The sequence below is a fragment of the Typopeltis vanoorti genome, chromosome 26, assembly GCF_054136105.1.
Source record: "Typopeltis vanoorti isolate ZY-2024b chromosome 26, IOZ_Tvanoo_1.0, whole genome shotgun sequence".
In the NCBI taxonomy this organism is placed as follows: Eukaryota; Metazoa; Arthropoda; class Arachnida; order Uropygi; family Thelyphonidae; genus Typopeltis; species Typopeltis vanoorti.
Window position 1 is genome coordinate 16,408,470 of NC_143574.1, and position 18,300 is coordinate 16,426,769.

The following is an 18,300-nucleotide window of genomic DNA, read 5'->3' on the forward strand; positions in this document are numbered from 1 at the left end:
ACTACCATAAAATATACCCAAATCTATTATAAAAAGTTAAAATTTATCAAAACGTATGCACAGAAACACTTACAGACTGTACATGGTGCCATTCACAATTGAGAGAAATGTAAAGAAAAGAAGAGTAAAGATGCAGTATTAAATCATAACTGCACAAAATTAAATTTAATTAATTAGCATAAAAAATAATTTTATGATTTATTCATTGGTGTATAGGCTAGGCTACTGTGAAGAAATTGTATTGATTACACTAATCTACCGTAAAGCAATCATATTGCTGCCACTTTGTTATCAATGCATGAATCGTTATCTGTAAATAAAATAAATTTCTTTTTCACATTATCTTTTCATTTTTTATGTCTAATGTTATAATACATATAACATCTGCAGGTCCTTGACAGACAGATGATTCATCTAAATGGATGGCATTAACTTATAGCGATAAATATAGTACTGTAAATGTATTTTCTTAATAACATTTTCTTTTCTCTGAATTACTTTATTGTAAGAATACAGTATATAATACATACAACATAATCGACTAATGTTATTAATAAGGCTTTTGGTCAACAGTAGGCTATTAGTAGTTTAGTTTTGGGAAGTCCAAAGTTGTACTCAGATTTTTGACTGCACAGGAGGTCAATACCCCTAGTCCCCCATGTTGTTCAAGGATCAGTTGTACTTTTGATATTCTATATTTTTTTTAATATAGAATATTTTGAAAAACAAGTGCTTTTGACTCTTCCCCTCAAACCTTCTATCTAGCTAAGATATGTGGATGATCTATTTTCCATTTGGCCTCGTCCAGACACCTCACTCTTTCCCCTCTCACCTTAATAGTCTTCATCCTAGAATCCAATTTACCATGGAAAAAATAAAAATAGTTTCACCTTTCTGAGACACCTTAATACACACCTACCCAATGGTAACTTGTCCTTTTCAGTATAAAGGAACCCACCCACACAGGCAGGTACATTCACAAACTCCCCCCCCCCCCCCTCACAGCAGAACTTAATCACATACACCACACCTTCTTACCTAATGGCTACAGTTTCTGCAGTATCAAAAAATAATCCTTCCCCTGGTCTTTGACCTTCTCTTCAGAAAGATTTTAGTAATTATCCTTATCCCCTATGTCTGAAACACTTCAGAAAAAATAACGAGAGTCTTAAAGAAATACAATGTCTGTACTACTTTCAAGCTCCACCCAAAGTTTCCTCTCTCTGTGCCTGTAGTATTTAAAGTGCCCTCTTCTTGCAAGTTGGCCTACTATGGAAGATTAGCCAACATCTGCATGGAAGAACACAAAAAAATACATCTGTAGTCATGACTATGGCCAGTCGGGACATGTTTTAGATATGGCTCATAGAATCAGTTGGGAAAAGACCACCATGCTCCATTGCAGTAAATTTTGAAGAGGCTATTTTTGGTATCTGCAGCTGTTCTCAGAAATCAGCATAATTTAAATAAATACAGTTGCATTAAATGTCCCAAAATATGGGAAACGCTAGTACATTCTAGTTAACATCCTAGGCTGCCAACAAGCGCCCACAGACCTAGTTAGGATCATCCATATGTTTCACTTAATTTTGTGGCGTTGTATGCTACGTCTCATATTGTACTCTCTGAATGTCTCAGTGCACTTTCACTCCATTTATCCTCTAACTCATGTTAGAGGATAAATGATAAGAATCTACTTTAATGTGGAATAATGATAAGAATCTACTTTAATGAAATGAAAATAAAATTCGATGTAGGTGAGCCATCCAAATCCAAGGATTTGGATGGCTTACCTACAGCTCATAGCATTTGAAAAAGAATAACCCATGCAGTGAATACCAGAAGAAAATGTAAAAGAATGAAACAATTCGAAGACAATGTTTGCTTCTTGTTTGTTGAAAGAGACCAGATAAATGTTTCTCACATCATGGATGGGAATCAAACCCAGGTCTTTCCAACCAAAGGGCTTCGTCTATACCAGTGTTTTGCAACGTTTTTTGGATCATACCCCCCCAGCATAATAGTCAACCAAGTTCTGAAAAAGTATAATATAAATATGAATAAATATGTACGTGTACAGTTTCAAATTGCCCCTCCCCGTCGGGCATATGCCCCATGTTGAGAAACACTGGTCTATACTGACTGAGCTATGGAGGCGCTCCAAGACTATTACTAACAATATGACGCATCCAGTGAAGAGAAGTGGCTGGCAAATCATCATATCATGGTCCCTAATCTTAACACTATATTTTTATTGTCTGAGATAGTGTAGGCTCTACAGTCAATTTTCTTGAGTTTACAGAACAAAAAAAACGTAAGTTTCTGGGAGGAAAAAACTCGCTTGCCCATTCCAAAGATCAACTAACTCGGGAAACAGCCAAAGAAAGGCTTAGAAAAAAATGTTCCTATAGTCGGTGACTAGATTTGAACTTAGGTCTTCCTTCAAGCAATCAAGTGCTGTGGAGTGCAAACATCACTTCCACTGAGCTACAAAAAGACAAATAATGAAAACAGGCAGGAACATGGAAAACTTCAACTGCATTCTCAATGGAAAACCTCTAGAACAAGTAAAATATTTCAGCTATTTAAGCACTTTTTTTTTTTTTTAGCAAGATTGCAAATTAAATTTGGAAATAGACTACAGAATAAGGAAAACTAGTATGATGTTGAGCCAACTGAATAAATTTATATGTAATAAGAGAGAGATTAGCCAAAATGCTAAACTAGTAATATACAAGCCAGTGTTTAAACAAGTTTTAACTTATGGATCTAAGACTTGGGTTAGAAATAAAGTACTTGATTAAAGATTAGAGACCACAGTTATGAGAGTTGTGGGAAAGATTAGGGGAGTGAACAGATGGCATCAATGACAAAATCATATTAAAAATGAAGATGTTAGTAAGGAACTGGATTGTTAGCATTCAAGAATGTGTGAGCAGGGCTAATCTAAGATGGTTAAGTCACTTACTCAGAACGAGTGAGGAAAGGTTAGCAAAACAGGTGTTTGATGCCAAGCTGTTAGGAAAAAGACCCAGAGGAAGTCCAAGGTCTAGGTGGATCGATTCAGTCAAAAGTACTTTAGAAGACCGAAATGTTAAATATGACAATATTGGAGTGCTGACAACTAATAGACTAATTCGGAGGATAATCGTTGATAAGAGATTAATAATGATGTAAGCTTAATCACGTAGTACTCTCATAGTAGCCTGTACACCCTTTGAAGGTACATATCAGGAAATTGATGATGACATTTGAAATGAACGTTCTCTATTTAATTCTCATATCATAAAACATTAAACTCTAAGCTATTCTCATATTTGAACTCTCTATTAGTGGTGCTGTGTCAGCTAAGAAAAAAGTTTTCTCATTGGAAGGTGAGCAGGCACTTTTTGAGTTTGTTGCATTTCAGTCATGTGATATCTGTTGCTAGGTTACGACTAGTATTGTGAGACTGGTGTGTGCTTTAATTTATAATTTTGTCTTCTGTTTAGTAAATATAGGTTTTTATCCAGAGCTTTTTAAATATATCTGATTATATTCCCAATCTTTGAAGTCTCTTAAGCTCTGATTTTTTTTCTTTGAGTTAATAAATAAATTGTATGGTTTAAAACCAGTAAAGTGGAAGATGGTGACTGACTCAAATACTTGAATCAGCGGGTATTTATACAGGAATACTGTGAGATGTTACTGTAATGGACAGTGCGCTATGGTGAATTTCCTTAGTATTTCTTCGATACCTGTGGTCCTTTTGGTGGTTTGGTTTAGTGAGTTAATTCATTATAAGATCATTTGTAATGAAAGCTGAAACATCTTCATGATTGTCTTATTTTATGAAGCTAACTCCATTCAAAAATATGTCACATTTTTGAAATCATCTTTTTCTCTAGTTCATACACTGCACAAAACTCTGGTAGACATCTGAGCTTGTTCAAAGAAACATTGCATGGAAATACTATAGCAGAGATAGATAACAAGAATGCAACTAATAACATGACACAGCCTGTTTAGTCCAGTTTTGTCAAAAATATCATGATATAACTAGATATTTCATTCACTGACCACAGTTTTGTAGTTATGGTCTAACTTTGTGTTTTCCCAACATAAGTGATAATTTGAGAGAATGAAATTGTGCTTCAGATTTTGCACTAGGCTATGTGCAAGTGTAGCAAGTGTACAATAAGTGCAAGTGTAGCAACACATTCATTCCAAGAACATTATACAGTATATATAGAACTATGTTGGTTGTCATTGTCACGTCATTACAATAAAAAATATTTTTTTTTAACATGTTCATGCCAGGCAAGAATGAGTTCTGTGTTGTACTTTCTCATGGACAGAGACATCAGAAATTTTCTTTTACTCTATAGAATGCATGCATCATTAATTGTGGTGTATTTTTCATTCACATGAAAGCCATACACAGCATAATATATGACTACTAATTAAGAACAGACTCTTGGTTTTTGGATAGTACATTAAATTTCTAAAAGGTGGCATAAATTACACATGAACCAGTAATTGATATACAGGAATTGCTTAAGGGTCAAAGCTGTATAACTGACAGGAGACCTCCATATAGCCTTTAAAGGAATGCAGAGAACCGACCAGGGCTTTTGACCTAATGTTCAGTCCTCACCTTCTTGTGGTGCACCCTGTTGGGTATCTACCTGGATACTGAATGAACGAGGATGGGCTGGCAATTTGGGATTTAGCCGACCAAATTGTATTCTTATTGGCTTAAACCAATATACAAAATGATGGTATAACATGACAAAATTTCATGCCGGCGGGGTGTCGTCCGGTTGAACAAGGCCCCCGTTGTTTTTGCCAGAGAACCAGGGCGAACAGCGAAAAGTCAGCTACTGGAACAAATCTGAAAGCACACCCCAACTCAACATCACCAGAGTTAAAGATCGGTACTATCAATATAAGAAGCCTGAATGGCAAAGAAATGGAGCTAGCTGAGGAATTAGATAACTACCAGATCAACATAATAGGGGTGACTGAAACAAAAAAGACAAAAACTGGTGAGATCTTTCTGAGCAATAAATACAAAATGTTATCTTCAGGCAATGACAATCAAGGAAAAGAAGGAGTGGCCATAGTATTCAACACAAAATACGAGGCTAATCTTCTTGAATGGCAGGCAGTCTCAAGTAGAGTGATGTGGACAAATATGAGAATGGGGAATTGGACAATGAGACTTATTTGTACCTATGGTCCCACAGAAGGTTCTACTAAGGTAGAGGTGGAGGAATTTTTTGATACTTTAGGGAAAGCAATTGACACAATGAAAAAGGAAAAGTTGGTCCTTGTTGGGGATCTAAATAGCAGAGTAGGAAATGATTGTGAGACATACAAAAATATCTTGGAAAAATTTGGAGAAAAGAGCAAAGCTAATAATAATGGCTAATACCTGTTGGATTTCTGCTCAGGACGTGGACTGGTTATTACTAACACCATGTTCAAACATAAAAATTTGCACAAATTCACATGGAGAGAAGAGGCATGGAATAAGAAAAGTCTCATTGACTATGTTATTGTTGATTGTGATGTTTTCTTCCTGGTGCAGGACACCAGAGTGTACAGAGGATGTGAAATTGGAAGTGATCACTATTTAGTTTAGCAGGATAAAATTGAATTTCATATTGAAAAGAATAACATGGAAAGTTTTAAAGTGAATAAAAGTTGAGCAGCTCTCAGATGTGAACTGTAGAGTAAAATACACAAAGATTATTGAAGAAAAAATGAAAGAGTTTGAGAACAGGAACCAAACCTTGGAGATTTAGTGGCAAGCCTTGAAGAAAACCCTGATTGATTCAGTCAGGCATTTGGTGAGGTTGTTCTATAAGGATAGAAAAATTAGAACTCCATGGTGGATACAGGAAGTTAAAGAGGCAGTGAAGAAAAAGATGAAAGCATATCAAAAATTCCTGGCAAATAGGTCAGCTTGTGCTCTTAGAGAATACAGAAACAAATGTAAGATAGCTAAACATTGTGTAAAACTAGCTAAACAAAGGTCATGGGAGGACTTTGGCAAGAACATAGAAAATAAATATCATGAAATTGGTAAGATTTCTGGAGGTTGTTGAAGAAGCTTTGAAATGGAGGAAAGAGTGCTGTAAAAGGAGTTAGAGATGATAAAAGTGACATGAAAATGGGAGAAAAAGTTATTCTTGAAGTATGGAGTAATTTTTTCGAAAAATTACTAAATGAAACAAGCAGTGATAGCACAGTGGTAAAAAAACACTCAACAGGCATACAGTCAAGAATACATATCTATACTTGAACTAGAAAAAGCCATCAAAGGCTTGAAATGTGGAAAGGCAGCAGGTGTAGATGATATTCGACTAGAAATGCTGAAACATGGTGGTATAAGCCTTACAGTGGCTGCACTGCATAATTCAGGAGGCCTGGACTGAGGGGCAAATTCCTGATGATTGGAGTAGAGCTCTAATAGTACCCATATACAAAAAGGGAAATAAAACTGAATGTGAGAATTCCAGAGGTATTTCCCTACTGACTGTTCCTGGCAAGATTGATGCAAGTATACTTGATAAACAGTTGAGAAGGATTTTGGAAGAACAAGCTGGATTCAAGCCAAATAGAGGCTGTCAGGATCAGATATTCACTTTCGACAAATAGTTGAGAAAGCAAAGGAATATAACAAAGATCTGTATTTAAGTTTTGTCGATCTGGAGAAGGCATATGACAAGGTACCAAGAGAGAAGCTATTCAATATGCTTCAGTTATATGGTGTCAATGGAGCATTATATCAAACAATACTTAGTCTTTATTTGAGTTGTAAGTCAGCAGTTAGAATTGAAGGAAGTACAGGAAGGTGGTTTAATGTTAAATCTGATGTGAGACAAGGATGTACATTATCCCCTCTGTTATTCATTATCTGCATGGATCACATTATGAAGGAAAATGGTATTAAACATGAATCAGCTCTTTGCTTTATTCGAACGAAGTTATACTTCTAAATAAATCCGCTACAAGTTTGCAAGATTCCCTGTTTAAATTGAATAACCTGTTGTAAAAGATATGGTATGTAGGGCAGCAATAAAAAGAGAAAGACAACGAAAATAGGTAGAGTCGTTGAAAGTGTCAACTGTGTCGTGAACGGAGAACCTGTGGAACAAGTAAAACATTTCAGCTACTTAGGCACGATTTTTAGTGAAGGTTTTAAATTAAATATAGAAATAGACAACAGAATCAACAAAGCTGCTATGGTAGGAATTCAATTGAATAAATTCATATGGAATAAGAGAGAAATTTGTCAGAACACTAAATTAGCTGTATACAAGACAGTGTTTAAACCAGTTTTAACTTATGGATCTGAGAGTTTAGTCAGTAGTAAAACACTTGACCAGAGATATGAGTCCTGAGAAAGATTAGAGGTGTGAACAGATGGCATCAATGACAATATCATATTAAAAATGAGGATATTAGGAAAGAACTTGACATTGTCAGCATCCAGGAATGCGTTAGCAGAGCTAATCTCAGGTGGTATGATCACTTAAACAGAATGGGCGAGGAAAGATTAGCAAAACAAGTGTTCTCTGCCAGATCAGCAGGAAATTGACCCAGAGGAAGACCAAGATATAGGTGGATTGATACGGTACAAAGTGCCTTAGACAATAGAAATATAAGATCTGATAATGTTGGTCTTGACAACTAACAGACTGATTTGGAGGAAAATTGTAGATAGGAAGTTAGTAATGATGTAAATTTTTCATGTAGTACTATCATATTCTGTACACTCGTTGAGGGTACATGTCGGGAATTGGATGATGATGAATCACAAAATTTTTAAAAAAATGCAATAATTTAGAACATTTCTATATGTGGATAGTACAATAAAATGCTACAGATGGAACTACCATCAGATTCCTGATATATATCCTTGGGGGTTGGGGGTTATTATGATAGTACTATATGAAAAGTTATCATTATCAATTTCCTGTTGACAGTTTTCCTTTATTAATCTTACCCGGCAGCACCCAAATATCATCAGACCTACATTTTAGTCTTCTGAGGCTATTCTTACTGTATCAGTGTACCTTGATCTTAGTCTTTTTCCTGCCATCCTGGGAGAAAGACAGAGAGAGAAACTTCTGTAGGCTCATCATTCAGTATTAAGTGTTTCTGCTTATTTTCCTAGCCTGTCTTTTTATTGCTGATTTTCATACTAAGTTTATTACAAGAGTTATTCAATTTAGTTAGAGAATCCTGGAGACTTAGAGTGGATTTATTTACTAGTGTAACATCATCTGTGTACAGTAAGTCAATTGTTGAATATTTCAACAATCGATTAATTAATGCTACTTTCCTTTAGTATGTGATCAATACAGACAATAAATAACAGTGGAGATGGTTTATATCCTTGTCTGATATACCTGCTGATTTACAACTGAAACATAGACTGTTGTTGAATATAATATCACATTTACAGCATATAATTATAGTGTCGTATTTTCTTTTGGCACATTGTCATATGCCTTTTCCAGATAAACAAAATTTAGATACAAATCCTTGTATTCCCATGATTTTCAATTCTTTCACTTAGAGTAAAAATCTGATCTTGAAAACCTATATTTGGCCTGAATCCAGCTTGTTCTCCAAGTTTCCCTTCAACATGTTTTACCTAGAACTCTCAGTAAGGCACTTCCTCTGAAATTCTCACATAGAGTTTTATGTAGCTTTTTTTTATGTGAGAATTATGAAAGCTCTACTCCAATCATCTGGAATTTGAATCTCTGGCCAAGTCTTCTTAATTACACAGTATAGCCACCATAAAACTTTTAAGCTTTTAATATGTGAGCATTTTTTGTTGAATGTCATCTTCTGCAACTGCCTTTCACATTTCAGATTTTTGATGACTTTTTCTACATAATCCATATATCAAGAATATTTTTATCTTCAGTTTTCATGTCACCTTTATCATTTCTGGTTCATTTTACAGTATTAAATTTTTCCTAAGTAGTCTTTGCAATAAACCTCCACAACATTTTATCACCTTCCTGAAAAGTCTTTCCATGATTTTTGTTTAGCTGCTTTTACACATTTCACTTTCTTTCTTCTTTTTTTTTTTTTTTCTGTATTCTCTTAGAGCACATTCTATCTTACTTGCCAGGAACTGTTGATATGGTTTCTTCTTTTTCTTTCATGCCTCTTTAACTTCCTTACTCCATGGAGATCTAGTTTTTCTATCCTTGCAGATAACTGTGCCACTTACTTTTCTGGCTGAATCATTTGGTGTTTTCTCCAAGGTCTGCCAGCGAATCTCCAAGATTTAGTTCTTGTTTTCAAATTCTTTCATGTTTTCTTGAATAATAAATACGCCTCGACATATGTAAGTAGTTCTGCAACTCCTTAGGCAAGTTGAAATTTACGTGTCTGCTTCCCCCCCCCCCCCCCACCTTTCATAATAGCGTTTATCATCTCAAACACATATGCAAAAAATAAACATGCAATGCAATGGAAATATTAAATAGCAAAAAAAAAAAAAAAAAAAAAACTGTATTAAATGCATAGAAGATGCATACATTTTACACTATATCCAGTTGGACAATTTTTAAATGCTGACGGCATCAAATGTGCAAACCATTGCTTGCAGCAAATGACTGTGTCCTTCAGGATATTTTCCCTTAAAGTCCTCAAATAAACATCTTACCTTAGCCTGTATTGTCATAAGGCTCAAAGGAACACGTTTCTGGATCTGGCCTTCCATCCATATCGTGGCAATTTTTCTGTCTTCGTTAGTGTGCCTTCATGTTTTGTATTATGGTTGTTTTCATGCTGACTGTTTCTTTAGCATGTTCTTTTTTACGTGAGGCAACCTTTGCTATGGTGTTTACTGTCAATACCACAAGACCGAGTTCCGGTGTTATACTTGATAAGCTTTATCCACCTTCATATTTCTTTATTATCTCTAATTTCATCTCTAGATCGATTGCAGTATGTTTGCGAGATAGTTCACATTTTGATTCAAGGATATATTTACTATCGGCCTTGTGAATAATAGGAAAAACACACCAAAAAAAACTTGAAAATAAGCACTACACTATATATATCGCAGTTCACAGCAAGAGACACGTGGGAACTGGGATGATGCAGCATGTTGGGCTGAGCAAATTTCTTATGTAAGTACAGATTTATATCTCAGGGTCTGTCACACAAACACACACACACACACACCCAGTTCCCTTGACCATACATAATCATAGCAACCATTCCTAATCCTTCCTGGGTAGTTTATCTCTGAGTAGTACTGAGGAGACTTCTAGCTAGTTTATTAACCTCATCACGTGAGAAGTTGGTTAGGTTCCCATCACTGTTATGCAAGAAATTCAGGCATGGGATTTTTTTAAGGCACTACAGCATAATCATGTCTTTTGGTGAGCTAAAGTTTCTGCTGAGGCGAGGAAATATCCAGATATGTTGGCAGTCCCATCTGTCTGTTTTGCCAGGTTGACCTTAATTGGTTCTTGCTTTTGAGCAAGTGAGTCAAAACTATTTAAAAAACTAAATAAAACTATTTTTATTACAACGATGTTGTAATAAAAAGAGACATCGTTGGAGAGACTTGGTGTCTAAAACTGAAAGGTCTGTGTTAAAGATTGAGAATATTATCTCTTGAAGAATGGAGATGAATAAAGATTATTAGACACACATATTCACATGAATGAATAATTTTTATTATAGCAGATATTTCGAACAGAAACTAACTGGCCATTCTCAGTGCATCAGCAAAATCCCAAGGTGAAGCTAAAACAAAGAATGGTAATCCTCTTTAAAGGACTGAGCCATGTGCTGGAATGCCACAGTGCAGGTGGAACTGAAGGTTTTAGCTTTGTATCTCTTGGAAAAGAAACCATAGAAATCTCATTGTTATAGACAATACAAGTATTAGTATTTATGATCACAAAATGGTGATAAATATCTGCTGTGCTCTTGTCTTGATGCTTCTGAAATCAGAACTAAGGTGCTGATTTTTTGGTGATGACTGAAGGTGGATACTGGCCTTCTCCCATTTCCAAAAGTTAGAACTAAAAGAGCTCTGCCTACTCCCTTTGGGGAAAAAAAGCATTAGAGGATTTATTATATAAAATTATATATAGTAAATCACTAAACATATGCTTTCAAAATTGAAAATTGTTCAGATGCTCCAAAATCTCAAAACACACTCTTGATGTATGACTGCAGAATGTTTTTTGCTATCTGCATTATGTTGCTGATGACATAAGATAAGATGAAAATTTTATGATTTTTTTTCCTTTCACTCTCAGCACCTACAAACAAAAAAAAGAAATGTATCTAATGCCTAAATGTGCAAAAACATGTACAGGCCAAAATTGTGGAAATCTTTTGGAAAAAGTGTATTTTTGAGGTTTGATGGCTCATAACACCACTTTTTTTTGGTGTAATACCATAAAATTATATATTAATGGAAAGATAATTTAATCAAGAATGTAATGCAACAAAGTTTGTTCGATTATCTGTATTCTATGAAAAGTTATAGCCAAATAACCAGAAAAAAGAAGCACAAATTGCTTAGGTTGATATGAAGTAGCTTTCCTTCATTTGAATGTAGCCAGTGAGCATCAGTGTTTAGAGAGTCAATCAAGTGTCATCTTGTTTTGGCAATGAGCCAATAAGGTCACAGTAGGATTCAGCTATTATGTCATGTATTGGAACTGAGAGGAGGACATTTGTCAATGTGTTATGTGATTGCTATCAAGTTGGTTGGTTGGTTTTTTTGTGTTCTTTCATTTAGTGAGCTTGTAAAACGTTCATAAAATTAAAGAAACGGTGCAAAGAGTTAACTGGTCACCCAGAAAGCGATGTAAAATAGTACTATTAAGTGAACAAGGCTACAGTTATGAAGAAATTAGAAGAAAAATTGGAGGAAACTTAACCAAATGTGGCATTTCTAAATTTTTGAAAAGGTATAAGGAGACTCAGTCACTACAAAACCATACTGATAAAGGCAGGAAACGGTGCACAACAGCAAGTGATGATAGAAGAATTGAGAGGCTGTGCCTATGTGACATAAGAAAATCATCTGGGTGTATACAAGATGAAATGGTGCAATACAATGTGAAGTTGAGTGCAAGGACTGTTCGGCGCAGACTGCAGGAATTTGGTTTGAATGTTAGATTTCCACAAAAAAAAAACATTTTTATCTCTCAAACAAAGGTTGAAAAGATTAAACTGGACTAAAACCCATGTTAACTGGACAGCAGAACAATGGGACAGTGTTATTTGGAGTGATGAGACCAAAATCTCCCAGTTTGGTAGTGATGGCATAAAATACATAAGGAGAAGAATCGGAGAAGGTTTGCATCCTGATTGCATTACACCTACCATGAAACACACACACTTTGTATAACTAAGATGAAAAGCCAAATGGCTATTTTTTTCTGGCGAGGTTGATAAGTTAAGGGGATAAAAATCCCTCATTGTTTTTCTGCCAGTAAGTGAAACTAAGATCGAAAACTACGATCTGTAACGTTTTCATGCCGACGAACTGTCGGCGTATCCAAGCGTAAGTGATCACTTGGTAGTGCCACACCACGGCTAAAGTGGTGTGGCACTACCAAGTGATCACTTACGCTTGGATACGCCGACAGTTCGTCAGCATGAAAACGTTACAGATCGTAGTTTTCGATCTTAGTTTCACTTACTGGCTGAAAAACAATGAGGGATTTTTATCCCCTTAACTTAACACACACACACTTTGTGTTATGATCTGGAGTTGTATGACCTCAAAAGGTGTAGGCAGAATTTGCATGATTAATGGGAATATAAATGCCCCAAAATACATAAATGAAATACTTGAGCTCAAACTGAAGCCTTCTGCACGTGATCTTTTCCAAGATAATGAAGCATTTATATTTCAACAGGATTCAGCTCCATGTCATGTTGCTGCTGTGTGTAAAAAGTTGTTTCAAGATAATTATATTCCACTGCTGGAATGGCCTGGGAATAGCCCAGACCTTAACCCAGTCGAAAATCTATGGAGCCAACTAAAGAAACTTGTTAGTCAGAAGCAACCCACCAATAAAACCCAATGAATAGAAGCAATAATTCAATCTTGGTTTCACATTATAACAGCTGCAGAACCTAAAAAACTTGGTTCACTCCATGGGAAGGTGTTGTAAGGCCATAATTAACGCTAAAGGTTACTCAACTAAGTATTAACTCGCATTGTAAGAATTTTTGTATATCTCATTTTTTTTGTGTTTCACTTTTCTTCTTTATAACTGCCTTCATAAAAGTTATTGCATTACATTCTTTATTAAATTATCTTTCCATTGATATATAATTTTATGGTATTACATAAAAAAAAAATGGTGTTATGAGCCATCAAAGCTCAAAAATACACTTTTTCCAAAAGGTTTCCACAATTTTGGCCACTAGTGTAGATCAAAATTTTGTGCGCTTGAAGAAATATATTGAGTGCACATTTTATTTGGTCTCTAGTCTGTAGCATAACATTTTGTGGATTTAGTAGTTTATTCCCAAGTACTTATGCTAATTCAAATACTTCTCTGACTGAGCCAATGTTTTCTTCAGATATTCAATGTTTTTGTATTGTTTGATGGGGGGGGGAGCAAAATATCATATCTATTTTGAATTTTCTTTAGTAAATGAATCCAAAAGGGAAAAAAAAAACTTAAAAAAGTAAGAAGCAGAAAAACTACAGTGGTTCTGTTGTTTTTGTATATAATATTTTCAAAGGTGTTTTCACTGACCACAGTGGGAGAAGGGATAGGAACAGAATCTGTAGCCATGAGTTTTAACACCTATATATAAAAGAAAATGGTGATTGTGTCTGTTTTTTTCTAATTCCACTTGAAGATCATGCTATAATTATATGCTGTCTTGTTTATGCAGTTATATTTCACTAAGTTCAAAAACCATCCAGTTAAAATAATAAATATTTTAAAAATTAAGTATGTTTAATTACTTAAAATATTTGTAATATATAGCATTACTTTCTATATAAAAAAATAAAAAAATATGAGCCAACCTAAAAAAAGCTTCAGATTCTTTATAAAATTATGAAGTTTCTTTTGTTTTGTTTTTTTTAAAAAAAGATTTAAAATGAGGAAACATTTAGAAAGAATTGCTGATATTTGTTTTTATGAGTACCTTTCAGATATATTAAGAATGCTAAATGCCTGAAAAAATTATCTGTTTCAGTTATATTATGACAGGATCTTACAATAATTTCTTTCGCATTTTTGATCGAAATTCAAAAAAAGAAGTTATGCTGGAAGCATCTAGAGAAATCGCAAAACCAAAGACGGCACTGAAACCTAAAAAGGTAATAACTTGAACTTGAATTATTTATAGAAGGAAGTCCACTATAATAGAATTTCATAAAATTGAATATAACTTGTTTTACTCTGCTTAAAAAAAAAAAAAAAAAAAAAAAAAAATTAACCTTAACTCCTAACAGATAGCAAAAAACAATTTGTTAGATTTTTATTAAACCTCACTTTGTTACATTAATACCTGATATTATGCTGCTTTGTGTAGCATGGCTTGTTTTTCATTTCCTTTGCTTTATGTTGGTTGTGGCTTTATCTTGCTTGATTGCATACTCCTGTCAAACATAGGTCATTTATGTTCCTACACTACACAAGATCTTGCGATGAGATCTTTCAGAAATTTCAAAGAATTTAAAAGATTCAAAAACAACAACAACAAAAAAAAATCCCTGCAGCCATATTTAAATAATATATGTGGTTTAACAAATTATTTAAATATTGTGATAATACAATCAATTTTGAATCATCATGCTCTGGTAATACTTTCTTCTTGACTCTAGACTCATATAGAAATTTATTTTCATTCAGAAATATGGATTTCTCAGGAAGTTTATGGAGTTATGTCATACCTTAATGGTAGCATCTATACTTGGACTATGCAAAATCTCCTATAATGCCAAGAATTGGTAGCAGTGGTGAAGAGATGCAAAAAAGAAAAAAAAAAACAGTTAAGGCCCAATAAATTTCTGAGTTAAACATTTTTTTGTATTGTTTGTAGTAGGACATTCTTTAGGAATTTATTATTTGTTTTTAACCTATTTATATGAAAAAGCTGTTATGTATACTGATAAGTTAATTCTTCCTTCTGGAATATCAGCCTATTTTTAATGCTTTGAAAATACCTTTAATGCTTTGAAAATAGTTAGTAGGTTCTTAAATATGAAATCAGAAATAAATAATAAAATGGCATTCATGAATACATCACCACAGAAGAAAATCTTAGTGTTGAAGCATCAACAGATGATACTTTGCTGACTTTGAAAACTATGCACTTAACAGTATATACAGTAAACTATCACTGTGGTCAATCCCTAAGGACCACAGATCTAGTCCATTATAATGCAGGGTTTGTTATATATAGTGAATTTAAGGTAACTATTATTAACCCCATGCTTCATTACTATGAAACAAAAGATATTGCAAGAAATATAATAGAAATCATAAGAAATAACACAAAAGAAGTGATGGAAAATCTGACAGGAACCATGCATAAGGTGCACAGGTAGAAATGCAAGCAATAATGGGAGACAAAGAAAGAACAGAACTAGAAAAGTGTGAAATAATAAAAATGGAAATCCAGAATTAATGTTTAAATTTTGAATTGTAACATTAGCTTAAATTAATGTCACTTATCAGAAATTTGCAATATTAAACTAAATATGTGCACTCTACCATCAAAATAAAAAATAACCTGAAAACTTCAGTAGTCAGTCAACTTGGTTACCTGCATTTACAAAGAGGAAGGAAACAGAAGTAATGAACATTAGTCAGCTTTGAGAGGTGGAGAAAAAAATAATATGTAGCTGATCTGAATGTCAGTTTTCTGATTGGACAGGACCCAATGATATACACCTGGCATTTCTCTTACAACTGTAAATTCATGAAATATTGCACAGTATTTCTTACATACAGTATTTCTTTAATTTAATCCAAAGTAAAAGTTTAAGGAAAATTTCAAATATTCTTAATGGAGAATCTATAAAATATTTACTTAAACATTTAGGTACTTTTTACAGAAGATGGCTAATTAAATATGAAAATAGACAAAGAATTAGCAAAGTTGGTATAGTGGGAGTCTATTGATTAAACCTATATGGAATAAGAGAAATTACTCAAAACACTATACTAGAAGTATGCAACACAGTGTTCAAACTAGTTTTAACTTATGGATCTAAGAGTTGGGTAAGAAATAAAGCAGTTGATCAAAGACTAGAAACCGCAGATCAGAGTCCTGAGAAAAATTAGGAGAGTGAACAGGTTGCATCAAGCAGAATCATAAGAAAAATGAAGATATTAAATATGTGAGCAGAGGCGATCTCTCGTGTGGTCACTTAAACAGAATGGAAGATGAAAAGTTAGCAAAACATTTGATGGCTGGAAAAAAAAAAGTCCTAGTGTGGATAGATGATCAAGAACTGGGTGGATGGATGAAGATCCAAAATATAAGATCTAACAATATTGTATTCCTGACAAATAACAAATTTGCAAGTAAGCGATTAAAAGTTGAGCAGCTCTCAGATGTGAACTGTAGACTAAAATACACAAACATGATTGAAGAAAAAATTAAACAGTTTGAGAACAGGAACCAAACCTTGGAGATTCAGTGGCAAGCCCTGAAAAAAACACTGATTGATTCAGCCAGAGAGGCATGTGGTGAGGTTGTCTGTAAGGATAGAAAAATCAGAACTCCATGGTGGACACAGGAAGTTAGAGGCAGTGAAAGAAAAGAAAAAAACATATCAAAAGTTCCTGACAAATAAGTCAGCTTGTGCACTTAGAGAATACAGAGACAAATGTAAGAAAGCTAAACACTGCGTAAAACTAGCTAAACAAAAGTCATGGGAGGACTTTGGTAAGAACATAGAAAATAAATATCAAGAAGGTGGCGAGATATTCTGGAGGTTGTTGAAGAAGCTAAGAAATGAAGAAAAGTGTGCTGAATTAGAGATGATAAAGGTGACATGAAAACAGGAAAAAAAGATATTCTTGAAGTATGGAGTACTTTAAAAATTGCTAAATGAAACAAGCAGTGATGACAGCACAGTGGTAAAAAAAAACACTGACCAGGCATACAATCAGGAATACATATTCATACTTGAAGTAGAAAAAGCCTGAAATGTGTAAAGACAGCAGGAGTAGATGATATCCGACCAGAAATGCTCAGGTATGGAGGTATAAAAGTCTTACAGTGGCTGCACTGCATAGTTCAAAAGGCCTGGACAGAGGGACGAATTCCAGATGATTGGAGTAGAGCTCTTATAGTGCCCATATATAAAAAGGGAAATAAAACTGAATGTGAGACTTAAAGTCCATTTATTTCTCTACTGAGTGTTCCTGGTAAGTTATATGCAAGTATACTTGAGAAATGGTTGAGAATGATTGTGGAAGAGAAGCTTGGTGAGGAAGAACAAGCTGGATTCAGGCCAAATAGAGGCTGTCAGGATCAGATCTTCACTTTACAACAAATAGTTGAGAAACCATGGGAATATAACAAAGATCTCTATTTAAGTTTTGTCAATCTGTAAAAGGCATATAACAAGGTGCCGAGATAGAAGCCATTCAATACGCTACAGTTATATGGTGTCAATGGGGCATTAATCAAGCAATACTTAGTCTTTATTTGAGTTGTATGTCAGCAGTTAGAATTGAAGGAAGTACATGAAGGTGGTTTAATGTTAAATCTGATGTCAGAGAACGATGTACATTATCTCCTCTGTTATTCATTATCTATATGGATCACATTATGAAGGAAAGTGGTATTAAACCTGATATCAAAATTGGAGATGTTAATGTCAGCTCTTTGCTTTATGTGGATTATGTTGATACTTCGAAATAAATCTGCTACAAGTCTGCAAGAGTACCTGACTAAAGTGAATAACTGTTGTAATAGATATGGTATGAATGTCAGCATTAAAAAGACAAAGACAGTGAAAATAGGCAGAAACATTGAAAATATCAACTGCATTGTGAATAGAGAACCTATAGAACAAGTAAAACATTTCAACTACTTAGGCACGATTTTTGTGAAGATGGTAAATTAAATATGGAAATTGACAACAGAATCGACAAAGCTGGTATGGTAGGAAGTCAAATGAATAAATTTATATGGAATAAGAGAGAAATTAGCCAAAACAATAAATTAGCTGTATACAAGGCAGTATTCAAGCCAATTTTAACTTATGGATCTGAGAGCTGGGTAAGAAGTAAAACACTTGACCAAAGACTAGAGACCGCA

General features: G+C 34.3%; 1 protein-coding gene across 2 annotated transcripts in view; it reads left to right on the top strand.

Moving 5' to 3' along the window:
- Nucleotides 1-18,300, top strand: part of LOC150092360 (protein phosphatase PP2A 55 kDa regulatory subunit-like) — a 164,303-nt gene that overhangs the window by 121,291 nt on the left and 24,712 nt on the right. Inside the window, exon 8 of one of the 2 annotated variants that reach the window (XM_090415159.1) lies at nt 14,277-14,338. In XM_090415159.1, coding sequence (XP_090271285.1) covers nt 14,277-14,298 — 22 coding nt within the window. In that variant the 3' untranslated portion in view covers nt 14,299-14,338. Of the gene's footprint in view, nt 1-14,214; nt 14,339-18,300 lie in introns of both variants that reach the window. The other variant, XM_090415158.1, reaches the window with a different exon arrangement.